This window comes from Chaetodon auriga, chromosome 23 (assembly GCF_051107435.1).
Source record: "Chaetodon auriga isolate fChaAug3 chromosome 23, fChaAug3.hap1, whole genome shotgun sequence".
Lineage (NCBI taxonomy): Eukaryota > Metazoa > Chordata > Actinopteri > Chaetodontiformes > Chaetodontidae > Chaetodon > Chaetodon auriga.
Window position 1 is genome coordinate 8,454,548 of NC_135096.1, and position 27,109 is coordinate 8,481,656.

Genomic DNA, 27,109 nt, shown 5'->3' on the forward strand with positions numbered 1-27,109 from the left:
ATTTAAAGTCTTTCTGAGTGCACAGACAAAATGGTTAAAGTAAGGCTGTTCTTCATGCTAATGTTCACTTTTCTTTTAGTTTATTGTGTTGCAAGCACAGTTTAATAGTTCCACTGTGTCCCAATTCCATATTACAAGCTTATTCTATATAATACGTAGAGCTGGACAGTACATGAAATAATCTGATATAATTTCATTAATCAGGTCAAATAAGTCAATTAAAATGAAAATGTTTTATGATATACTACATATTTTAGGTCAGATTGTCCAGCTCGAACAGCATTTATTGTCTACTAATCTGAAGTATGTTTTCCCTGCAGTCAGTGTCAATGAAATGAATGTATTTTTAGCCAGTTATACTCGAGCCTTCTCACTGTTATCCCCAGTTTATTTTAGTTTTTCCATCTTTGAGCTGCCTCCATTTCCTTACCAAGTTAGAATTAGTATGTAGAATGGAGCGGGGGACACAGCTTGATTCTAAACTTGGACCCAAACCTAGCCCAAGACTATAAACTTGATGGGGTGTCGATCATCTTCTTTCTGAAGCTGAAAACACACACACTCAAATTCCCTCAAAGGCACAGAACCTTATAGTATCAAGGATACGGTGTTGCCTGAGTAGGGCGATATGTCGGACATGTCTTGCAGGTCCCCACACTCAGACTTGATGAGGGACAGGGACAGACCCTCCGGCCCATGTTGGCTCGGTGAGCTCTGCCTGTGGTGATGGTGGTGACTGAGATGGCCTCCTCCAAGGGATGCCATTTTGGTTCTGAGGCTAACAGTTTCCCGGGTCACGTCCATGGAATCAGGGGAGGCCCGATGGAGGTCCTTGGGCCCTGGGGGGTAACCGGCTCCTCCACTGTGTGACCCCAGGGGGTTCTGAAATGGGTAACCCATAAGAGGAAGAGGAAATGGGTGGCGAAATGATGGAGGGCTAAACCCGAGCGAGGCCGTGAGGGGAGAAGGGTGGAGGGAGGGATGGTGAGGAGGAGGAGGAAGAGAGGATGAGAGGCTGTTGTTTTCCCCTCCACCTCCTCCACCGCTCTTGCGCACCACCAGCGGCAGTGCCTCTGTTTGGTCATTGGGCGTTGGCACACCACTCAGTCTGCCACTTAAACCACCGAATGAATCCAGCGGGCTCGGGACGATAACGTCGCCGAAGCAGTGCAGCCTCTGGTTGGAGGAGTGGTAGTTAGGGGTGGGACTGCCGTCGCCATTCATACTGAGAGCCAGGGTGCCACCGCCAAAGCGTGAGTCTGGGGTGAGGGAGGGAAGGGGACCGAAAGGTGGAGGACAGGAGGAGGATGAGTTGGAGGAAGAGGAGGGTGCAGCTGGTGTGCTGCTGTGGCAGCCGTGATGGTGACTGACAGCCTGCTTGGGCGAGGAGAAGCCCTTGACGACCGTGTCGACGACCTGCGATACGGCACAGTTCAGCTCCTGCTTCAGTGTCTCTGCTAACTGCCTTCCTCCTCCCCCACCTCCTCCTGCTGCTCCTCCTCTGCTTTTCATCACCCTTTCTCCATTCCTCTCTTCATCCTCCCTGACATCCACATCCTCCTCCATTTCTCCGTCTATCAGGGCCTGTTCTCGGAGGAGGGCCCGGGCCCGGTCCAGGAACAGGCCCGGGTCCAGCTCAGATAGGTCTTCGTGGCTATGCCGCCCTCTGTCCCTGTGCCTCTCCTCCAGGCCATCAGAGCGGATACTGTCCTCTGACAAGTTGCCGTCCTCTTCTCTTTCTCGACCTCGGTCGACCTCGCCGCTCTCACCGTTCTCTTCCTCTTCCTCTGTCTCTGAGTCGTAGATCTGGTAGAACTTCTCCTGGAGTTGACGCAGCTGTTTCTGAGCAACAGAAGATAGAGAATGTTAAAGAAGACGTCTCTTGAACCGGAAAGTCACCTGTTACCATAAATAAACTAAATGAGAAATTAAAATAGAACAGTGTGCCTGACAGTAGCGACTACGTATTCCTTGAATCTGTGCCACCACAAGATTCTCCATGCTGCTCATCATGTCATCTGCTACCAACCTGCATGTCCTCCAGTTGCAGTTTGAGTTGCCGCCTCTCTTCCTGCCTCTGCTCCTGCCTTGAACACACCAGCTGGGTGAAGCTGTGTTGCTGCTGTGGCAGGCGCTGCTTTCTCTTATTCTCCCTGTAAACCTCACCAACGCTGACCACGCCGCCCCGCGAACCCGGAGAGCTCAGGAGGGAAGAAGGGCCGTTGCTCCGCCTGTGGTCGTGGCTGCTGATGTTGTGGCTGTTGCCGTCCCCTCGGTGGTCATTACTGCTGTTGCTGTTGTTGCTGCTGTTTTCATTCTCACGGTTGTTTTCTTGGCTGTGGTCGCCGGCGTTGGGCCGGACCAGTGGAGAGTGACTCATGCCACGGATGATGTTTTCTACGCGGGCACGCTTGGCGCGAAGGTGCTCATCTGACAGCCTGTCCAAGTCAAAGGAAGAGAGGGAGAGGGGCTGAGAGGGAGCGTGGGAGTTATGACTCGAAGAGGGTGGTGGACGCCCAAAGGAGGAGGAGGAAGGCGGAGGCGCAAGAGGAGGCCCTGGTGAGAGGCAGTCGGAGGGGCTGTCCCGGTCACGGGAGGAGTTACTGCAGGCATCTTCGGCCTGGATCTCTGAACCTCCACTGGACAGCGCTCCACTCCCCTGTGAAGGAAGACAGGAAGATGGAATTAGTGAGCAATTAACAGATTAAATCAATGATTTAATGCATCAGTGGATGAGGAATGAAAACTATTTAGTGGCTTCTATTTGTTGATTGGACGGGTAAAATGCAGATGCAAGTTTGATTTAATGAAATGTGACTAGCAAAAGTGAAATTGGTTGATTGATCAATTGTTGTAACATTTCACCACTACCTGTCTGTGTGTGTATACCTGGAAGCCTGAGTCACTTCCTCCATTCTTTCCCATGTTATTCTTCAGTAACTGAGAGATGATGGTAGCGCCAGAGAAAGGCATTATGGCGTCTTCGTACGAGTTGGCCCTCTTCAGCAACTTCCTCAAAACATTTGACTTCTCACCGTCACTGTTGGTACCCCCATGGCCATGACTGACCAACGAGCAGTCCCCGTCCTGATCCATACTGTGCGATTGGTTCATGCTGTCGAGCAGGGTCTCCCTGGCACGGGTGAATATCGCACTACCCACAGTCCTTTTCACCCCAATGTCGACACGTCGGCGCTTGGTCTGTCTGGTTAGGAGGGTGGTGCTGTCATGATCAGGCATCACGCAGGGGAGCTAAACGGACATGACCAGGGTCCTCACAGACACGCAGGATGAGACGAGCTACCTGGTCAACGACAGACACAAATAAACAAAACTGCCGTTATTTCAAAGTTTTAATGTCACCTGAAAAGCAGCACACAAATGCGAAACTCGACAGAGAGCTTTAAAGGTTCCATTACCTAAATGAGATCTTTAACATTTTGTAAAACTGTGCATAGTCATCATTTTTTGTTCAGAAAGAAGCACAGTCTTTGAAATTAGTAGCTATATTTAATGACTCTTCATTTTGAAAATACAGAAAGAAAAGTTGCATGACAATAGTGTGAATCATAAGTTAATCTATGGCTAAAATTAAAAGCTATATAATTAAAATCAGTTGCTGGTATTTCGAGGCTTTTAATAACAGTGTCACAATAATTTCATAGAACAAACTCTCCACAGTTAAAGACCTTAAATCATTACACATAGTGTGCTTTTCTCTCTCAAAAATAAATACCTCTCCTGGAGAGGCAGACATTAATCAACAAATGTAGAAATCCACACCACAATGTTTCAGACAACTCGAACCAACCTGCCTGACAGACACGAGCGTGGCAGCCACTTTTATCATTTGCACACTGCGCCAAATTCCAAAGAATACTCACAGTACATTTCTTGACCAAAAGCCAAGGGAAACATTGTGAGGGGGGAAAAAAAAGTGCTCTTTAAAATAGTTCAAGGATATATTCCCACAGAGAAGTAACACCTGCCTGTGATAACCAAAATAATTTCCCATTTCCTCCTCCTCTCCTGAGGGGTAACCTTGATTTCTGCATCTTGTGAGGAGCTGTGAAGAATCGACAGGCTCTCTCTTATTGTCAGAGGGATTTCACTCCACGTTATTTTTCTTCTTTACCTCTTCACATGACTTGAAAGAAATAGGTACTTATCTTGTGTTTGTGGAGGCAGTGAATTTCTGCTGTTATTGAACTTTATGTATTTTATTTTGACAAGAAAAATGTAATTCTTAGAAATGCTGCCACTTGAGGTTTTAAGAAGTTCTTCACATTGTGCACACTCAAGCTTGGCTTCTTTTTCTGTCATGAGTGAATCCATCTTATCTATTATAATGCAAGTGTAGAGAGGGACACCTGTGGTGGCAGTAAAAGCACCTCATAAAAGTTTCTCTCTTGACGCTCTAGAAGCACCTAAAATGATACCAGAGGTGGGAAATGTTCAAGATCATCCACATCCAAAACTGGATTACAGGGACTGACACTATTATTAAACCTGACTTCTTAAAGACGCAAAAGTCTCAGGCCAATGCTGAATTTACCCTACAGGCGATTTAAACGTTTTCAGTATTTCGGGACCAAACGGATGAAAAAAAAAAAAAATCCAAAAAGTCTCAGCAAAAACAAAACAGGCGAATGGTGGAAGTGAGCGTCTGCCTGCACTCGTGCCTTCACAAACAAGCAGCGTTTTCCATGTCAAATGTTTGCATCTGCTTTGCAAGTGATTTCAGGCTCTAGTCTAGGGAAATATTTCACAAATTAAAGCTGCGTCCCACAACAGTTTGCTCGAGCTGTGTCTATGTTGGCACAGGGCGAGCCGTTTTAATTCCACTGTTAAAACGGGAGAAAGATTCGAAAGAGAGACGGGAAAAGCAAACTTGCTCAAACACACGTGCGGACTAAACCAGGGCCACAAAATGACAAAGCAGACACTGTTGTGTTCCTGCAGAGCCATTACCAAATGAAATTCTTTCCAAGGAGGCGAGAAGGGTTAGTTTGAATGTGACTCAGAGATACAGCGCTGCAGACGAGAGGTGTTCAGAAAAACACTCAGCCCCTCAACACAGTGCTCGGCGGTGACCCAGATACACACACGCTCACACATACAGTACATGCATACACACATTGCTCACTGTTTGCATTATTGGTTCTTAGCATACACACACACACGCACACACACACAGAGGAGGTAGAGAGAGTGAGAGACAAACAGTTTAGATTAGGGGGTCCAAAGAGCTTGGAAACTTGGTGATTTTGAAATTTGGGTCTGAGTTCAAGTTGAGGGTGCATCGGTGTAAAAACAGCAAATGGAGGAAGACAGCAGAGGAGGAAGAGCCCTCGTCATCACTTTTTGTGGTTATATTATCTTAAAAATCAAAGTTAGACTTACACCCTCAGGTGTTTAAATAGACAGAAAGCCCAAAAACCTTCTACGTTAATGTTCAGCTGTGTCTGAAAGGTGAGCACTGAAAGGAGATGTGAGAGTGTGTGCGTGTGTGTGTGTGTGTGTGTGTGTGTGTGGCTTCTGTATCAAAACAGAAACTTGTGTTTTAATCTGAATTGAGGAGCAGGACTAGCGTGCTCTGTGAGTGAGAACTGAAATGGGAAGTAGCTGATGAATGACTGTAAATGGCGTATTTCCACGTAAAAGGTGTCGTGGTGGCTCGTGGTTAATTTCAGCCTGTGACTTGAAAACTTTAATTAGAAGTTTTGGACTTATATAAATTACAATGGTCAGAATGATGTTTGGAAAAAGAGCTTTTGTAATAAATGGAGACACACCTTCTGCCTCCTCGTGCCTCAGAGGGACACAAATAACGTGTTTATTCTTGATATCTTAAGTATGAAGTGGATCGTTCCTTCTGGCTGCAGCTGACAGTCTGCACTCTGAGCGGAGATCACCGCTGTCCAGTCTGACAGAAAACACAAGCTGCTACTTTTACGCACGGCAAATATTGAGATGTTTGTCACAGCCCAAACAACAATTAGTGCGCGATAACAGCGTCAGCTCTGCTGGCAGCCGCTGCACACATTTCCATCTTCAGAGGCCGGGGTGTTTTTATTATAGAGCCTATAAAGTTTCCTTAAAGTGGTGAAGCGCCAGAGAGATATATCCACTTGTTCCGAGAGCAGGTTCGCTCTTGTTCTTGCGCGATCGAAGTGTCAGAAGCCGCTCTGGAAGCGAGGCTGAATGCGGAATTACTGGCACACAGATCAGTAAAACGGTCTGGATGGACATTTATTTGATTTGGAAGCGTGAGGATTTTTGACTTTCAATTCACCGTCAGAGTTCTTCGTTTGCTTTAAATGAAGGCAACAAAGTAAAAAATAGGGTTTTGACAACTCATCTCTTTATTGAATGACTCGCGAATCCTCAGTCGCTGAAAAACTACCACGAAATCCAAAAGCAGCGGCAGGTGCGGAAATCCATGCGAGTCAAACTCTGCAATGACCACAAACTGGCAGTGAAAGTAACGCACTGACAGCGAGCAGACCTTCATTTTATTTTTAAAACAGATTTCAAGTCAGATGATTTAGTTCACGCAGCCTCGCCGGCACAAATCACAAAGCAGCCCGAGCCCAACGCGCATGTAAAGTCGAAACGAGCAGAAATAGTTTCGGAAAATTGGCAAAAAAAAAAAAAAAAAAAAAAATTCAGCTAAACCATCTGGATCCGTGGCGCGCTGATTACCCGTCTCCATGAACTAACAGTGCTGAAGTTAAGTTACAGCGAACACGATGCGGTCGGACAAATCACACACACTCACGCACACATACAACATAGAAGCCCACGAGTGAGAATAATAATGGCAGTAAGTAAAGCGTGTTCGTACTTACTTCTCTGTCGAGCGCTTCTCCAAGTCGCTCCGTCGAAGAAAGGGCGAACACAAGAGACAGATCCGCACTCGCCGTTAAGATCAATGCCGTAATTTACTACGGCAAAGTGGAGACGTATGCGGAGCGTGCGCGCGCGCCGGCGTGAGTGTGTGTGCGCGAGAGAGAGCGAGAGAGAGACCCAGAGAGAGACTCATAGAGGACGTATGTGTGTGTGAGAGAGAGAGAGACAGAGAGACGCAGGGAGAGAGAGAGAGAGAGGCTGCTCTTGTGCGCCGCTCTCCTCCCGGGATGGGAAGTGTTTAGTATCGAGCGCACCCCGGTCCGTCCGGCACTCTCGGCTCGTCGCGAATCCCGTTTTCTCCCTCTGACCGACGGCAAGACTCTCAATAAGAAACAAGACGAGACGCACATGAAGGATACGTGAAGACGTTGCGTCACCGGCCCCGGAGTGAGGTAACGACTCCACCTGACCAATAAGGAGGAGGAACCGGGGACGGTGGATTTTGTTTATAAGGAGCCCCCCGAAAACAGCGCACAGCCAGAGCGGAGAGGGAGAGGGAGGAGCAGAGGAGGATGCGGAGGGTAAACTGAAAGCAGGTTCATCAACCTTTCTCATTTGCGGAGAAGCTGCTAAAAAAAAAAATCTTTGTCGAACAAATTTAGCTGAATTTAAAGCGGACTTCAAGGCCATTTTCTGTCTCAGCATGATTTATTCCAGTGTTCAATTTTGTTTTTAAATGATGATCGGAAGGAGGTCATGGCCCAGTTTGTGATACAAATACATCACCAGATCAACAGATCAGAGCAGCGAATTTAACATGCGCACTGACTTCCAGACTTGTGTCATTCAATAAAAATAACTTTCAAATGTCAGTTGTGACTGAAGAACCACTTTGAGCGGTTGGTTTCATCCTGTGCATGTTTCTACACTGTGTTACTGCTACAGCAGCGTGTTTCTGTCCGGGTCCACTGCATGCACTCAGCTCTATTGCCATTAAGTTTTTTTTTGTTTTTGTTTTTTTTTTAATAAACACAGGCTTTACGTTGATCTGTTTCTTTTCATTCCTCTTTACTGACGCTGTTTTTTAAGCCAGAAACTATGAAAAGAAGAACATTTTGCGTCTTTGCGCCGCTGTGATCCTGTGCGTGATTGGAAACTGCCGTGCGCCTCTGCGCCTTGTCATTCAAAGAAAAGTTGCCCAAAACGCAGAATAATAACGGTAATAAATGATACTTCTGATGGGGGAATGCCCCTCTTCTCCAGAGATCGGGGGTCAGGCAAACCTCGGGGCTGAGAGGGAGTCAGCGTTTTGCTCACGGACACTTCAGCAGAGCGCAGGCTTGTTTTCGAGCCGAAAGAGTCTGTCCGTGTCCGCCAGTCCAGACCGCTGTCCGTCCTTCTAGAGACACCGAGAGCTGGGAATAAAACCTAATCATAGGGATATACAAGCATATTTCAAGTTACAGCGAATTGTAAAAAAAAAAAACGACATGCTGGGGCCTTTTCAGAAACATGCTGCTTGAACAAAAGCGTCCTGCTCCACATTTTGATGTATTGCATAAAAATATCAGCTTTCCTTGACACAGATTGAACGAATTACTCGGAGCTTTTAATTCCAGTTAGGCCCAAATAAAAGTGTGAAGGTTTGGAGTTGTGTGTTTGTTGCATTGTTGACACTCACGTTTCTACAGTATCAAGCCTCACTGATGACTGATTCACCGCTTTCCAGAGAATTATTTCACAAACTGGTCCTGCAGGACGCGCCGTGTGCTCATCCCGCAGGCGCTCAACAGATGAGTAAAATCAAATCAGAAAAAAAAAAAAATGGATGAAGCGAAAAGAATTCTTCAGGGAATTAATGGTAATAATCTTTACACAGAGGCAGTGAGTGGCAAATTCTGTCTCTTTGTGCGAAACAGTGGCATAGAAGCATTTTAAACTGTTCCTGAGGGATTCTCAAGAGAATTCGGCGGGAAATAAATAAATACAAAAGAAGCTGATGTGAGAGAAAAGTGAAGCTATTTATTGTCCACATTTTCGCTTGATTTTTAAAAACAGTTTTAAGCGACATTAGCCTGGAGACTCATTGGATTAAAGGAAATCCGTGGATTTGTGCAGTGTTTGTTTGTGCAGAGGTATGCCAGTGCGCTCCGTGTCTGCGTTGGGCCACCTCATGAAAAACCCTCATTTCCCACCACGAACAGAAGCGAACCTGGAATTCAAAATTGTTGAGATGAAACAGTTTTCTTGAAGCATCGTGTTCCTCCTGATTCAAACGAGGCCATTCAAAGTGGATACTAAAATTCACCATTATTGCTCATTATTAAATATCAGCGGACCCTCTCTGACAAACGAGCAGAGTCAGAGCTGTGGATCGCAGTGCCACTTATCCAGCATCTCTCCTCTTAACTTAATTACGCACGGGGATAATCGGCATTTACACGAAGTCATACAATAATTTCAAGTGCTCTGCAGCTGTGCCGTGCGGTTAAATTTGTAGGAGAAGATAAATATTTAAACCCAGAAATGTCCGATAAATATTTCCCCCGAGGAGACAGATGTGTGTTTCGTGCGACACAGGTTGTCCTTGCATGCAGAGGCAAACAGGCCCAGTTTTTCTAATGATCCCTTGCCAATTATTTGGCACAGAGATGGCGACTTCACCACAATGCGACACACAAACTTTTTTTTTTTTCCTCCACTTATCAACGCTCTTTAAAAGCTGCGTCCTTTCTGAGCCACGGCGCCCTGGGTGATGCCATTTCGTACTTTGGTAACTACGTATATTTCTGTGCGTGCCGCCGCATCTGCATCGGAGCGCACAGCTGGATGAGGAGAAAATGCGCACGTCTAGAGAGGGGAATGAAATGTCCAACTTTTACGAAATGAGCTTATTGGAAATTATATATTTGGAGAGGAAAAAATCCTGACTATCAGGCCAAAATAGGAGGGGGCTGTGGTGTGCATGCATATGGATTATCTTGAAAGAGGAGGAGCAGTGCTGAATTTCGCTTCAGAGACAGTTTATCTGAAAAAAATGAAAATGGTAAGAATAAGACAGTTTGGATGAAGGAAAAAATGTCAGTTTACAGAAAACGAAGGGAAGCTGCTAAATTTGAAACGCTAGACAAAATAAGAGGATGCTGTTACATCACATCACGAGCGATGCAGCATGAAAAATAATCTCAATATAAATATTTGTTGCATAACAATTATGTGCTTCCACGTCCTTCAAACTATTATGTAGTACTGAAAATACTTGCAGTAGTTGTTGTCACTGTAGAAAATAATTGTATTAATGTTTAACTCATTGACCTCACCCTGTTTACTTGCCTGATGTGGCAATGACCCCCACTGGTGTTTGTGCGTGTGAGAGTGTGTGTTCCTCAGTGAATGAGTCATGCACACACACACACACACACACACACACACACACACACATAATGCTTGCATATTTAAAATAGAGAAAGACAAAAAGGTGGAAACAGTGTGAGAAGAGAAAGCGTGGGCTCGTGAGTGTGGTGGATGTGTGTGTGTGTGTTTCAGTCATGGTCAGACACCCTTACCTTCCAACCCAAATACACACAGTGAGGTTCTTAATCAGCCACCCGCTGCTGATATTCTCCAGTTTAACCAAAGAGCCAAACTGACAGTCCAGACAAGCACAGGTCATGGTCAGACAGCACGACGCACTTCACATTTCTCTGCCACTCGCCCAGAGGGACAGAACAGTTTTCCCACAAGAGAAGAAGGAAGGAAAAAGGAGGGAAATTACATGCGACGGAGCTTTGAAATTGAGAGGATTATTCCCAAATGATTTTTCCTTTGAGTGTGACATTTTTAAAGGAATCAATGTCAACATTTAAATGAAGTGTCGTCAGATGGAAGGAGGAAAAGTAAGATAAAAGCACTTCAAACAATAGAAAGTTCATCCTCCTTTCAGCCAGTTTAAAGGTGCAACATAGGGAACATTCACGTGATGAGAGCAAGCATTGTACATGCAACAAAGGCTGAGAAGGTCCTTTGTTGCTTTGCATGTGATTCACCACAGTTTCACAGTAGCCAGAAAATCTGCGAGGTTTTCCTTGTGACCCTAAACAGGAACCAGTTTTGTCTTGCAAGACTTCAACAGCTTTATTCCAGTTCCACTTTTCTGTTTCAACCATAGACTGAAGAGGACACGCACATAGCATCAGTGACGTAAGCTCCACATTTCTTTCACGGTGTTCTGGTTAATTTGGCTCAGTGTCTCTCTAGAATTTGTATCAGCTACTGAAGAAGTCAAAATTTCAGTGAAGGGGGAGGAAGTGTGGGGAACCACCATTACTGAGACCAAACTTTGCTTCAAGCACCAGTGTAACATAGGGGATCTGTTTGGCAGAAATGGAATATAACAGTCATCATTATGTTATTGTCAGTGTGTGATCACTTGGAACTAATCACTGTGCATTCGTTAGCTTGGAATCAGCTCTTTATCCCGACAGAGGGAGCAGGTCCCATGTCCGCCATGTGTCTACAGCAACCCCGAATGGACAAACCGCACACTGGCTCCAGAGAACGCCTTTCGTATTTTTACATGACCTGAAGGTCACCGCAGCTTCTTCTTAGAAAGGAAGGAGTGAGCGCAGCGGTATTCAGGTGGATGCAGTCTGCAGTCTCAACGCTAGATGTCACTGAATCCTCCACACTGCACCTTTAAATGTAAAAAAAAAAAGCATTTAAAATCAGCCCCGAGACACATAACAGGAATTAAAGATTGAGGTCTAAAATAACTGTGGAGGGAAAACTTTGCATGTGAAGAAAAAACTTTTTTACTGGACTTAAGTGGAGTGGGAGTTTTTGTTGGAACCAACATCTTCCAGCCATTGGCGAATCTCCATCTTGATGGACTTGCGTAGTGGCTTCAGCTAATGTTGCTAAAAACAGCATATTCCCCCTTCTTCCTCGTAATGCCCCGGTGTCATCAAAAGTTCATTTTACTAAAAGGTTGGCACACACGCTGAGATGTGTCTTCTAAAATCTCTGCGGATCGTCATCATGCTGAAAAAAGAGGGAAAAAAAGGGAATAATGAAAATAGAAAGGCAGAGAGAGGGAATAATGATAGGCCTGCTACTGATGGAGGTCTGGAGGTAGAGACAGATGGATGCAGAGCTTTCTCTCTCTGTCTTTTTCTCCATCTCTCTCCCTCCCTCACCACCCTTTCTCTCTCTCTCTCTCTCTCTCTCTCTCTCTCTCTCTCTCTCTCTCTCTCTCTCTCCCTCTTTCTCTCTCTCTCTCTCTCTTTTTCTCCCCTTTCTCTCTTTCTCTTCTTTCTCTTTTTCGTCTACTCTCTCTCCATCAAGATGCCATTATTCAGGACATTAGCGAAGAAGAGCTAAAAGCTCTCACTGTCGAGGAGGGTCCCAGGGTCCTTTCTGAGAGCTGTGACGCAAACACACACACACACACAGGCATGCGTGCACACACGCACACTTTGACTACAGAAGTACCATATAGTATAGGTGAAGAGGTAAGAGGTGGTAAAAAGGTCTTATTGCAGACATTACCAGGTATCTCGGCTCCTCTCCTCTCCTCTGTGGCCAAAAACATGGACATTAGTTGACACAAAGAAAAATGAACCGTGCTCAATAATGCAGCACACCGGGCAAGGTTTATTTATGCTTTGTGAACTTTGGTACACATCACCTTCTCTTTTTGCTTGCTTTCCTCAGCTGTCTTTTCTCTTGCCACTCTCATTAATGCCGTGAATAATGTGTAAAAATACACTTAAAATTGCTGCATATTGTGTGAGCGGATGAGGGTAAAGGTATCGCTGTGTGCAATGTGACAAAGAGGTCCTATGATGGAAGCTGCTGATGTCATTGCGCTTGTTTTAACTAAGTTTAGAGCCGAAATGTTATCAAAAGTTTGTTCACATGTAGACATGATTTTTTTCTACTCCTGAATACCAGTTACACACCAGTTACAGACACAATAATCCTATCTATGTAGACTGTATGGACAGAACAGAATAATCTCAAAAAGAGCTCACAAACATGACTTTTGGAATTATTTATCTTGGAAATATCAAATATTGACATATTACTGGTTGAAAGGACAACTTTCTATCTCTTTAAACTCCTGCTTTCTCTGTAACCAGCTGCTCCATCCATCCAAATGTTATGACAAACTTATTTTCTCACTGTCCTCTTCGCCATGCAGATGAGTTATCTCTAATGTTTCTGCCTCCACCCCAATGCAACGACTTTTCATTTGTTTGCGGTCAGCAACGGAATTGCTCTCCAGAAAGTCTTCCCCATTAGAGTAGCTTTGCATTAAAAACCGACATTGAACAAGTAAAATAAAGCTTAATGCTGCGACCGAACGGCCCGTTTCTCACCTCAGATTTATGCAGAAAGCAGGTCTGAACAAATTATGTTCACATGAAACTATTTTGCATCTGGAGTTACATTGTGGGATTTCAGTAACTGCTCATTTAGTCCAGTCAGGTGTTGAAAGTGAACACTTTGTACAACTGAACAGGGCGTTTCAGTAGTGGTGCAGGAGCAGTGTGATACATCAGTGCTACTGAAGTGGTTTTAATGGATGTTCTCTGAGCTGAAGTTAAAGGAGATCTAGCAGTGGTGATGGCAGGAGACGTCAGGAAAGAGCTGTGATAGAAAAAAACAGCAGCAGCTGTAGCACGTTGCAGAAGATGTGGTAGAATTTGTATTCGTTATAGAGCTAATGTAATAGCTGCAGCGTGTGTTTGATATTGAATGATTTGATTAAGTTGTCATGAATTATTGCACATTAGCGCCTCTGATGACTGAAAACGGTCGCTTGCTTCTCTTGTAGCAGTTCAGCCAATGCTGTCGTTCCTCTGCTTTAGTAAACCCGATACTACATTCACTCACAGGCCTCTGAAAGTTCACGTCTGCCATTAATTTCCAAACTTGGCTCTTTAACTTTTCCTAATTATTCCATTTCCTGAGCTCAGGGACTTGGAGGATTTTCATAATTCATCACCCTCCTTTTCCCTTTTTCTTTTTTTTTTTCTCCCATCACAATTACTGTAGTACAAAACCCTAAAAATTATTCATCTGTTTCCTTTTTTTCAATTTACCATTCTTTCTTTTGGTCCCTGTAATTCATGTGTGTTTTTCTTTCTTTTTATCAGTCCTATGGAGCTCTACACTGCTCATGTATTTATTCATGCTTTTCTGCCTCTGATGGGCGACATGGACGGCGCTGAATAGGGGCAGTGTGTATGTGTGTACGCCTGTGTGTGTGCGTGTGTGTAACTCCGCTGTAGACCTCCTCCATTGTGCTCATTCTAAGAGGAGGTCTTAATCTAGCCACTGCCATTACTGCTGCTGAGACCTCCAGCCTCAGTCTCCCCTCTTGCCCTGATGTTGTGCCCAGCCACGAAGGCCCTTTAGTGGGCCGGCTGGCAAGCCAGATCAGGGTCTTGGGTTTGGGACTTGGCCTGGATCCCTGGTCCTCATCCTCTAGCTCCGACGCCCCCTGCATCCCCACAATGAAGCCTCCGTTCTGGCCCGACTTGGCCCCCGAAGCCGCCTTCCTGGCTTGGGGCCTGGATAGATGGAGAGGGGGGAAGAAAGCCTGTAGCTGGATGTGCAGTGGAGTGAGGAGAGGTGGAGAGGCTAACAATGCTATCAGAGGGCTGGCGTCCGTCTCTCAAACGCATACACACAAACACATACTGCTGTGTTTGTCTTTATTTATCACAGCTCTTCACACATAGAAGACAACAAAGGAAGAAAGGCAGGGAGCAGAATAGAGAGGGTCAGAAAGAGAAAGGGAAAGAGGAGAAAAGAGAGAAAAGTGGCAGAGAAAAAGAGAAACGGAGCTGAAGGGCTGCTGAAAAAGATGGATATGGGAAAACAAACGTTAACGGCATAGACAGAAGGGAGGAGGCATGATGAGGATATGTAAAGAAATATAAAGAGCCATCGACAAAGAAAGAGAGGAGATGTCGAATGGAAAAGAAGAGGGAGCAGAGATGGAGGGTTAAGGAGAAATAGAATGTGAATAAAAGAGGGGAAAAGGCAGCAGCGTTTTCCACCAGTCTGTTGGCCGAAGCCTCTGTGACATTGTCAGGCCTTCTGGATCCCCATGGAAACAAAAATCAACATGTTTGCTTGAAATGCTTTCATTAACGCCTTGTAGCCGAGCCAGGAAAAAAAAAAAAAAAAAAAAAATCCCGACAAGGGACGAAGAGATGCAGAATAAAAATCCCAGCACAAATAATGCATACAAACAAAGGATAAAAAGAGCAAAAAAAAAAAAAAAGAGCAAAAACAAACTTGGTTAAAGGCAGTTCTGTGGGTTTTTTCCCCTCTTTCTCTCTCTCTTTTTTTTTAAACATCTACTCATTGACCCGTGTCGTTTTGTACACAGTGTGACAGCAGACTTTCAGGACGTTTTTGAGTCGCCATCACTTTAGGGATCAAACTATGCTCAGCGTAATAATGTTGCCATATTTGCACGGGGTATTATAATGATAGCCTTTGGCACACTAGAATAAGCTTTGGACAGGGAAAGTAGCTTAAACAAACAGTTTGATTGAGTTTGCTGACTTGTTTCATTTAATAAAAATCACAAAAGATAAAAGTGAATTAACCTTTGAGCATATTTTTATCTGATCGACGTCGCTGTTTATGACCAACTTTGAGTAACATCGCAAATAAAACTCAGTCGGAAGCTTAATATTTAAATGTATTGACACAAACACAAATAATAAGTTGTAATTAACATTTCAGTAATTCTTTATAATCATATGATAAATACAATGCGGTATTGACCCCCTCCCCATCCTTCCCCGGCACAGACTGGAAACAAGCTGAGTATAATCAAGCAAGGAGAAAGTAGGACATGTGTGTGTGTGTCTATAGTCAGCTGAATCACACACACACACACACACACACACACAGCTCTGGCATAACGACAATCAATTAAAGCTTCCTCTTCTCCTCTCCTTTAATTGAAATTGAATTACGGAGTTTTACCTCCCGCCCCTTTAACTGAGCACGTAAGGAAGGGCCTGGGGCTGGTCTGAAGCCCAGCCGTGCTCCCATTTAACCACCGAAGAAGTTTAAGGAAAAAACATGGCAAGTAATAAGGCTGTTAGGGTATTAAACACAGACGCGCACACACCAAGAGGCATGCGTGCACATGTGCGTGTACACACGAGCCGAAGTAACAGGGTAATTAAATGGTAAAGCTCAGTCTAGCTGAAATAAACATGTCTAGAAGGAATATATTTAAGATCGGGATTCTAACGACGAAAACACGTAATTGCAGACATCGGCGGTATTTAAAAATGTCAGTGTTTTATTCTAACTCCCCCCAAAAAAACCTATATTGAATGTTTCAGTGCAATTTATTGACACCAAATATTGTGATATAATCTGTTCATCACTGACAGCACCACAGTTATTTCAGTGAGCCACTGTTTGGAGAAGTCGAGCTCTGGGTGTGTGTGTGTGTGTGTGTGTGTGTGTGTGTGTGTGTGTGTGTGTGTGTGTGTGTGTGCGCATCACAAGCTGCTTTCAGAAGGCAAAGCTTCTGCTTGCTGCTTTTCTGCTGATGGAAGATATTTATTGCATATTGTTAATAAGTCTCACATTTAATTTGCTACATTAAGCATCAGATTAATTGCGATATGCTGGGAGAAAAGCCAGCCAGTAGTCTTGTCTTTCTAATGGGGATCTGGCAGACATCAGCAGGAACTCTTTCTACATCTGACTGCACAGGTTAACACACACAAATAAAATATCTACTCTGGAAGTATTGTCTCCTTAACCAGCTCACTGCATCTATAACTAGACCCAGCTTTGATTATTAACACGGTATCAGGAGTTTAGGTATCAGGACAAAGGTGCATTCCAAAATATAGACCTGCACACAGGTTGCAGTCTGGCTTTGAGGGGCTGCTGCTGTGTCTTGTTTTAGTTAGAGGTAAATAGGTCAAAATGTCTTGACTTTACACCTTCTACCACTTGGCACAATGTGTGAAGAGCTAGTTCTGTTTAATCATTGCTGTTGTATTTCTACAGGCCACACAGAGACTAGTTATTGTTTCTTTTTTTTTTTTTAATCTCAATTAATCTCTCTTTTTCTGCCCAATTTTTCACATCTCTCACTCGCAGTGCTTTTTTGTGTGGAGTATTCGCCGTGTCATTGAGATTTCAGTGGACATCCCACTTGTTCCAACAGGACCTGAAAGCATAGACGTGCAGACGAGGAGCAGAAAGGACGAATGGATGGAGGGATTGAAGGATGGAAGGTGACAGCAGATAGGTCATATGAGATTCATCGGTGAGGTTTATGTGAGGGTAAATAAAAGGCAGAAAAAACAGGAGTCAGAAATGATTAATGATAGTGAAAAGGACGGAATGAGCAAGAAAAAAAGAGATAAAAACTCTAAAAACTGAGCCTTAGGAAGAGGAATAAAGAGAGAGAATGCAAACAAATGAAAGACAGAGACCTGTGCCAAGCTGTGATTTCCCAGTAAGAGTTAGCTCTTCATCCGCCGCTGAACCCGAACCCTTCAGGAGAACAAAGCCACTCGTTTATCGGCCATTTTTCATCTCCCCTTTTTTTTCTACATGCAAGAGAGCCCCCTCCTCTCTTTTTCCTCTTTCTCTCTGACGCAGTGGGATAACCCTCACCCTCACAACCTCGCACCTCCCCTACCGCTCCACACACATGTACAGAGAGTACACACACACAGCCTTTGCCAGATACTGATGGACATGCAGGCCAAACACACACACACACTCAGACTGACGAGCACATTCTTTTATTTGTGAATATGAGCGCTGTGATGTCCCTTTAACATTCACTTTCTGTTGTTCGTTCAGCTCTCTGGTCATTTTTGAACATTGGCTCACTCGTCAACGTTTTCCCTCTTGTCAAGACTTTGGAGAAATGTTTAGACTGAAGTTTTGCGAGCGCCACCCCTCCCGCCTAGACCTCAGTCCACCCCTCTCCCCAGTGTGGGTCAAGAGGCGGTGTGCTGACTCCGCCACCTGCTGTCTGATAGCACATAAACAAACCAAACACTTATTTCCTCCTGAGCCGTACCCCGCAATCACAGCACCGGTAAAACCTCACACTCCATTTACCTTCAGTGCAGGTGACTGCCTGGGCACTGTGTGTTTGTGTGTGTGTGAGAAGGAGGATAAAAAGAGATACAGTTTGAGGCCAAAAGTATGTGGACGCCGCAGATTTGGCCGTTTTTTTCATCGTTTATGGAAGTCTGAATGCTTCAGCACGCAGTTGTATTCGTGACAGAAGTGTGCTTCCACCTTTGCGGCTGCAGTTTATGGAAGGCCCCTCACAAAGCCAGCTTCATGGATAAATGGTTTTCCCACCTTAGTGTGGAAGGACAAGTCTGGCCTGCACGGAGCCCTGACCTCCACCACATCCGACACCTTTGGGTCGAACTGTGAGCCAGGCCTTATCACCCAACATCAGTGGCCAACCTCACTCACGCTCTTGTGGCCGAATGGAGGCAAATCCCTGCCGCCCTGTTCCAAAACATTGCGGAGAGGCTTTCCAGAAGAGTGGCGGAGCAGATGGACCCCATAGTTTTGGAATGAGACGCTCAGCAGTTCCGCTGTTTAGGTGTCCACATACTTCTGTCCATACAGAGTAGAAAGAGAGCGTAAAAGAGAACAGATCCAGATTTGGGAGATGGCACTGTATTACAGCGTCATCATAGAGATGGCGTGACCTGCCGCTCACCCCTCCATCTTGTTTGTGTACTGGTTTATTTGTTGGAAACAACAACAACAACAACAGCAAACAGCCTCTGTAATTATTCCTTAGTGCTGCTTCACTCACTGTAATTATACACCCATACGGTGTGCGTGTGTGTGTGTGTATTTCACGGACACACACGTGTGTCACAGTAGATGTGAATGTGGAATATGTGTGTTGTTTTGTGTATAGTGTTGTGTGTGTGTGTGTCAGATAAAGGGGGGGTGGGATGAAGGGACAACAAGCTGAGGTCTTTGTTACTAAATGACAGTGATTCACCATCAGGCCACCCATTTAGTTTAAGTGTGCTGCTCATTTGCCTGTGTGTGTGTGTCAGTGTGTAGATAGAAAAAGAGGGAGCGAGTGTGTGAAATGAAGATGAGAGGATGTAACAGACATGGAGGAAGAGAGGGAGCAGGACAATGCAATGGAAAGTGTGTGTGTGCACTCTCCCTATTTCTCCCCTCTCAGTGTCATCAGGAACTGGCAGCACACCAAGCTCAGTGTGTTACTTTGTGTGTTTTAGCGTGTGTGTCTCATTGCGAGTGTGCATGAATATGCGTGTGGATGTGTGTAGAAGCATCCGTGTTTTCTGTCTCACGTGTGTGTGTAAGCATCTGTGCATGTGTGGGTGTCTGCACAAGGGCCTTTGTAAATGATAGTTAGCTTGCGCCCTCTCCTTGTCGCTCCTCTCATGCAGAGAGAATTTAGAATTTTTGGTTCGTCTGATTTTCAATCTGGCACATAACCACTCTCGTTGGAAATGTTTAAACTCAACCCCTGGGCCCTCTCAGGAAATGTTCCGTTGTTTTTCAGTAATTTTACTTGAATTGAAGGTTTATCTTGTCCTTTGAAGGGTTGCGGTGTAACTGCATGTCTCTGAAAACAACTTTTCTCACAGACGATTTAAAATCAGACTCAGTGGGGGATTCAGAGCGGTGATCATTTCAAGCATCTGATTGGAATGGCCACCAATCTTATTTACATTTACAGGTTTGGTTACTTTTCCCCCCATTTTGCAGGATTGCTCTAACAGATTTTTTTTTTTTTTTAACGACATTTTGTGTTTGAAAGCTGCTCTAAGTTTAATGCGAGATGATTGAGGGATTATTTCCTGTCAGGGACTTCTATTTCTTCCTGTGAGGGTCAGGTGTTTGTCCAGGAAATAGAGGGTAACATGATCTGGCAGTGATATGAAAACACTCAGGCGCGATATAATAACAAAACTCTTTGACTGAAACGAACCTCCACCGTTTTTAAGTCTGTAACAGTTGCTGTTCCTCTGGAGGTGATGACTCCATCTATATCGACTTTGTGTACATATAACAGGAGGACTGACAGAAAAGGATTGATGAAGATTTCAAAGAAATCATCATCACCATGTTAGAATTTGAATTCAGAGTTGAGAAAATTGTCTCAACTGACAAAAAGTTTGTCAGATTCTCAAGAAGCATCTCACAAGTACTTTCTTGTCGTTCCTCTTTCCTCAGGTAAATTCTGCTGAGGTGTTTCCTTGCCCCCTCCAGCTGAGTCTTATCCATTATTAATGTCTGAACATGGTCTCCAAGGACCTGCCATCCATTATTCATGCCTGACAATTTCTCTCTTTCTCTCCCAGGATCTCCTTCTGTCTCATCATCCCTCCTTCGATTCGTCCGACCCGACTTCCATCTGATCAGCCGTCTGGAGAAAAGCTAATAACAGGTGTGTCTTCCTCCCTCTTCGCGTTATTACCTCCTCCTCCTCCTCCTCGTCCTCCTCCTCTGCCTCCTGCTCCTCATCCTCCTGTTGTCCCATCTTCAATCTGTGATTTCTTCTGGGTCACCAGGGGTTTTTACAAGGTGTTAAGCGCGCTAAATGTGTGTGTGCTCATGTGATTGTGTGTGCCACCTGGGTAAGGTGGCAACCTGCTAAACATGTGTGTGTTTGTATTAATGATGTACGAAGGCTTGTCTTACTCCTTGAGACAATTAACTTGCACACACACACAGAAACATCAACACCAGCTCACGCATCGTCTGTCATGTGTGTTTACTCACATCTGTCAGTGGCACATTTTGCACATTGTTCACGTGTTGCATCTACTATTTTAACATAAATCGATCATTTCCATGAGTGTGTATTTATGAAAATACAAAAAAGTGTGCATGAAGTCCAATTTTGCTTCATTCTCTTCGCGCAAATACAGCATCTTTATCGTCTGTGGCTAAGACCGGATAGGAGAGCCAGTGATATACTTTGTGACAGTAAGCTGCAGGAGTTGTGAAGAAATCTCGTAATAACAGTGGTTTAAGATCAAGTCATCTCAACCATGGTCTGTTGTACTTTGGTATGACATTAAACACAACAAAACACACCTTTATGTCAAACTCATCAGCTTGCCACAGCTGTGGGGTTTGATTATCTATTTAAAACATGAATGCAGAGCAAATGCTATGCAAATGAAATGCTTCAGATCCAGCTGTTGGACTTGTTGTTCGAGCTTGGTGAACAACATTCGAGGTTGGTCAGAACATTGTGGAAGGTTCTTGCTCGTGCAGGCCTGTATCTGCTGCGTAGATTCAACAATAGAAATGTGCGTTTGTTGCAAATAAACATGCGTATATTGTGAAATGAAAAGGAAAAGTAAGTGGTTAGAAGAGAGACAGAGGGTGTGTGTGTGTGTGTGTGTGTGTGTTTGTGTGAGAAAAAGCGCGTGTAGCAGGAACAGACGGTGCTGCGGCCTTTTGCTGGCACGTGAGTGTACTCAGGTGCAAGGTGTGTGTGAGTGTGTGTGCGTGGTGACAGTTATTCTTTCCTCGGGTGCATCTAGGAGGCGAGTGCTGGGTGTTGTCTTTTGGCAGGCAGTGTGTGTGTGTGTGTGTGTGTGTGTGTGTGTGTGTGTGTGTGTGTGTGTGTGTGTGTGTGTGTGTGTGTGTGTGTGTGTGTGTGTGTGTGTGTGTACGATCTCGCTCCTGGATCATCTTCCAGAGAGGCGAGAGTCTGTAATTACTGTTGTACGAAGGCTCTTGCCAGCCACAGAAGAATCAGACATTCATCTTATAACACACACACACACACACACACACACACACACACACACACAGTCACATATACCTACCCGTGAAGTCTAAACTCTCCTTTCCAAATTCAGACTCTGCCCTGTCTGTATATTAAATACAGCCACAACAATGATCTTTGAAATGCAAAGACCCGTTAAAACACCTGATTAAACCTTTACTTAACCGAGCCCAGTGTAAATCTGAGGGGCTGTCAGCTGATTAATGTGAGAGGAAAGAAGATGAAACAAGTTCTGTTACACAAATTTGTATTATTACCTTTATTATTATTACTTTTTTACTCTCTTTTTGGAAAATATTGCATCCGTTGACCTCTTTGAGCTTCAAATCTCAGTGGATTATAAACACCTGTGACGCAGAGACAAGAAGACACTGCTTTAATTTAAGTGCCAAAAGAGGTTGGTAACCATTGGCTACAGTGGCCCTGAGATGCGACTTGATAAAAACACATGCAAAGAGACAAATCACAAGCAAATTACGAAAACATCTTTGCCAATTTGACAACACATCCACAGCGTTTAGAAAAATGCTGCAGATACAGAAAACACAATCAAATCCAGAAACGCAGCAGCCGTGTCAGGGAGCGCCGTCACGTCTTAGTGTCCCCTGGAAATAGTTTCCTTTGTCGTCCTTGCTCCCTGCAGCTTTTCTGTATTTGGTTGTCTTTTGTCTATGTGAAGCACTTTACTAAATGCCCCACATGTTGTCAAATTAGTGAAGATGTTTTTCTTAATTTGCTTGTGTTTTGTCTGTTCGCATGTGTGTTTTCTTAAGTTGCATTGTGTTGAGCTCTCAAGGCCACCGTGATTGGCCTCATCCCGCGTGGAGAGGTTCAGCTCGACAGGATTCACAGTGCTGTTACACATACCGAACATGTTGCTTAAAACTGGCACGACACTTATGCGCTATTTTTGCCTGACCATCGGGATGAACTTGCATTCTAGGCTGTTTGCAGATGACGTCAAGTCACTCTTTTGTTGTGGTGCAAACTGCAGATGGAGGGCCAGAAGTGATCTTCTGCATAGGAAGCACTGTAACACACTTAAAATGCACTTCATGTTTTGCATCACGCTAGTGTCCCAACAATTGAACAATCGGTGCTAAAACTTCCCAAATTCCCAGGTATGATGATAGAAAAAGTGTTTCAAATCCAGAAGCTGACTCTTCATAGCGCTTTTTTACCATCATTGCAGAAATCGTACTGTGCGCTCGCTCAGTGTCTCCTCGCCACAGAGCAGCTCTCGCTTCTTAACAGATTCTTGTCATAAAACGCAGTTCTTGAGTTTTAATTAGTCCTCAATCTGCTTTTGTGTTCCTGTGAACTTCATAAATGCCACATATTCAACAAATAGCAATTGGGCTTAATTAAGATGATTAAAAAGTCCTATCTAATCCGTCAACACACCGCGTTCATATCTTCCTCTGCACCAGTGTGTATGTGTGCTTCTCTTCACGCTTGACAAATCAAGAAGATCAGCATATAATGACTGTATAACGAACGCGTCCTTAAGATACACAGACACACACCCCCCACACACACACTTATACATATTCACAAACAAACATGTCCTTAAGACAGACGAAGCTTATCAATAGCTGTTAATTAAATTCTTGTGCGTATTAATGAAAGCTTGCTGTTTATGGCGCTCTCTAAGTGTGCGTGTGTTCTGTGCTTGTTTGTTTGCTTTAATGAAAAGATTTCACCTTGCAACAGTGTTGGTTGGGGGAAGTGTTTGTGTTTGCAAGTATGTGTGTCAGGCCTGGATGTACAGAATGTTGTGTGTTTATTGGCTCACAGTAAATGACAAACAATGGACAAGTCTGACAAGAGGAGAAGAATATTAGAGTTGAGAGTGCATGTTGGAGCAATAACTGAGAATAAGTGAGTTTGAGGAACTTAAGAAGTCATTTTAAAGGGTTGTTTCACATAAAAACGCCACTAAAATACTTCTCGTGGCACCACAATTTTGATAAAGGAGTTGAATGAAACATACATAAAAACAGCTGACAATGGCTCAACGAAGTGTTCCTGAGCCCTTCCTTTATACAATCATGTGTTCACAAAGTGAACCCAGTCATGATACTATCACCACACATGAGGCTAACACACAACCACAATAAACATCGTACCAGCTAAACGTCAGCCTGTTAGCATTGTTTGGTTAGCATTTAGCACAGACCAGCTAGCTTGGCTGTATTGAGACATCAGCAAAAACACTCATAAATTAATATAAATACACCCAAGGGAATCAAATTAAAAGTACCTGCATGACTACTACCAGAGCTAAGTAAGAAAGTATGTTTTTTTTTGTCATTTTGGTGACCCAATCTTTGAAATCAAACACACATAAATATATAAATGTAGATATAAATATAAATATAGTTATTTCTTCTTCCTTTCTTTGAAACACCAAGGTCAGTTTAATGTGAAGTCTTTGAAAAGAGCCACTGATGAAAACATTCTTGTTCTGAAAACAGATCATGACCCTTCATTGCACGTACGTTCCCCACCGCTCGAAAATATCCCGATCAATTCAAAGTGACTGTGACTGCGATGTCTATTTTTGTTGTCCATTTTTTCACAAAAGGCCAGTGGCAATACATTCAGACAGCAAAAGTCAGCAGTAACCTGAATAACGTTGACCGATCAACACACACGATTCGGTTTCTTTAAAACGCGTCCTTTTTGTCGTGGGCTTTGGTCCCGTCAGGAGAATTTGCAGAGTGGAAATGATGCAAAGAGAAACAGGCGATTCGGATCCAAATGTGGCAACTCTTTCTTGAAATCCCCTCATCCCTTTCTCTCTGGCCTCATCCTGTCTCATCCCTCCATAACTCCACTTTCGCTACACAACACCATCTGTTCATCTTTAGCCTAGGAGGAGCTCACTTTCCTCTCTGGCTCTCTTCTCCTCTCTCTTTTAAACTCTCTGACATTGGCCCTGTGCCTCTTGGCTCTAATTTATTAGGAAGTGAGAGCTTTTCTTTAAATCCTCATCCTTAATGGCCTCAAAAGGGCTCCAGAACAACCTACATGACAGACTGACAGTTCAGAATCATAATGACTTTGAATTCAGATTTAAGATTTCATAGCAGGATTTTTTAACATGTAACAAATCTATAATATCAAACAACTTGAGAATGCTCCTCGCATCCTTCTCCTTCCATTTCTCTGATCCTATCCTCATTTCCTCTGCTCTCTCCTTGCTCCTCCAGATTAACACCCTCCTTCTCCCCTCCTCTAATATCCCCTGCACTCCCCTCCAATTCCACCCTGCTCCATCTCGGGGGCATATGTCAAGAGGAAGCAAGCATCTGCTCCTTGAGAGGGATTTTGTGTCCGCCGCTCTGCCATTCTGTGCCAGAAGTCCGTCAGTCGCATGGCGGCAGTATGGCCATGCACTGTCTGGCGAGGAAGTGGGACATGGACTCAGGAGGAAAGCTCTGCTTGATTTCATTTGGGTGTCTGTGTCTTGGTGTGATGTCTGTGTAGCCGAGCTCCGTATGAGCGAATGACAGAGCTGCACCTGGTGGTGAAAGGACTCAGCATGAAGGACGGTGAAAGACAAGAAGTGAAAATGAAACATGGAAAAAAGGTGGAGGCACAAAAGATGCAAATGCAAGTGGGTTTTTTTGTTTTGTTTTGTTTTTTATGGGGAGGGTGAATTATAGACCAACATGTGAAGAAGAACTCTTAAACATGAAGGCCAAGTGAAGCTTTGTGTTGAAGAGTCAAGTGTGAAGCAGGTGGAAAGACTCGAAAAATCCAGGAGATGCTGGTAGTTGAAGTAGTGAAAGTTTTTTTTTTTTTTTTTCTTTTTCTGCACGCAGATGTTTGATCAAAATGAGGGATTCTCGCTAATCTTCCCACATGAGCACATCATTTCTAAAATCAGCAGTAATTTCCTGGAATGATTTCAATGAATTCAATCTTAGAAAATGAGAAGACTTAATTGTCCCTCAGACGATTGCTTTGGCTCAATCTAATGAAGGTGTTTTCTGTCAAAATGCATCGTCTGCTTCACATGTTCTCTGTCGAGCTGTGGTGGTGCAAGTGTTCAGACGCTTTGCTTAAACAAAATTATTAATACAACACTGTAGAAATACTGGTAGAAGTATGTTTAGTTTCTAAAGATTTATAAAGAAACTCGTAACTAAAGCCACCTGATAATAATAAAAAATACTGAAGTAAATTTGTATTGAAGTACGTCTCTCAGACGAGTGTTTGTGTCCCGGCACCACCTCTATTCATTAGAAATGAATTACAGCTCATTTGCGCAGTACAGTTTTGAGGATGGAGCAATTATATCTTCAAATAAGAACCATGAGAAAGTACCGTACTACATCCAGAGCAGGGGCTGTTTTGGGGTCATGAAGCATGGGCCAGGAACTAAACTTGGACCCTGGTTCCTCCTTGCAAAATGCAGCCATGAGATCCTCGACAGGTTCCCTGATTTTCAGAAAAAATACTCCAGTGTTGTGCTCGTCAGGATGAGAGTTTATCGGTGATGAAGATTTGCCTGAACCTTTTTGTTTCTTCGATACTGTCCACGAAAACAGACTAAAATGTGGACTCTGTGTGTAGTGACCTTGACACGTGGTTCAGTGTCCTCACCAGCTAACTGTGAAACACGCACACTGACTGTGGCCATGAGCACCTGCAGGACTGCCAATACATGTGCACACACACTGAAACCAAGAGAGAGGAGCATGCAGGCATTGATACAGTCCATACGTACGCACGTGCACACATATATATATATATATATAGCTCCCACAGGGGCACACAATGTGGTATTGAACACTTCCACTCCATCTTAATGTATGTCATCTTTGTCATTCTACTCTCCACTGTGAGGATCACACAGTAAACATGTTTGCGAACTCGTATCAACAAAGCATTTCAATAATACAGCAAAGCACAGCAGCCCTGGTCAAGACAAACATAACACCGAGAGACTGACCTGAAGACGTTCAGGTTTCATGTTTTCATCTCCCCTACTGTCTCTATGCATCTTTCTTCTGTTGCTGACATTTGTGAGTGGGAGGAAGGTCTGGCTGTTAGTGTGTTGATGTCAGCTGTGCCAGTGTAGGGTGCACAGAGGCTGCTGTTCTTTTACCTGTGTGTCTCCCAGGAGTGCATTATATACGTCTAATATGCTTTCAGCGTTTCACCAATGACCGCCCCACGCACATTGCAGGTGAGTGTTTGAGTCCCACAGTGCTCTTGCATGCTCGCGATGGGGTCACATGTGTGACGTGTTTTGATTACTGAAACACGTCCAACTCTCATGTTGCAAATATGAATGGAAAATGCTCCACAGTCTGCTCACATTGGCTTTTATGTACAGTGGCACGCAAACGTTTGGGCACCCCCGGTCAAAATTTCTTTTACTGGGAGTAAAAGATTGGTTTCCAAACATCATGA

At 44.1% G+C, this 27,109-nt stretch overlaps 2 protein-coding genes across 3 annotated transcripts in view; one reads left to right on the forward strand and one right to left on the reverse strand.

Moving 5' to 3' along the window:
• LOC143315951 (prospero homeobox protein 1-like) overlaps positions 1–7,123 on the reverse strand; it is a 36,288-nt gene extending 29,165 nt beyond the window's left edge. The window contains exons 1-4 of the mRNA XM_076723563.1: positions 6,852–7,123; positions 2,890–3,304; positions 2,030–2,659; positions 607–1,842 (exon numbers count right to left, since the gene is read on the reverse strand). Of these exons, the coding sequence (XP_076579678.1) occupies positions 607–1,842; positions 2,030–2,659; positions 2,890–3,240 (2,217 nt within the window). The 5' untranslated portion in view covers positions 3,241–3,304; positions 6,852–7,123. The remainder of the gene's footprint in view (positions 1–606; positions 1,843–2,029; positions 2,660–2,889; positions 3,305–6,851) is intronic.
• The window catches only part of ccdc28a (coiled-coil domain containing 28A), a 109,165-nt gene continuing 89,130 nt past the window's right edge, over positions 7,075–27,109 (forward strand). Inside the window, exons 1-2 of one of the 2 annotated variants that reach the window (XM_076723566.1) lie at positions 7,075–7,448; positions 20,241–20,326. The gene's annotated coding sequence lies outside the window, so the exon portion shown is untranslated. The remainder of the gene's footprint in view (positions 7,449–20,240; positions 20,327–27,109) is intronic. The other variant, XM_076723565.1, reaches the window with a different exon arrangement.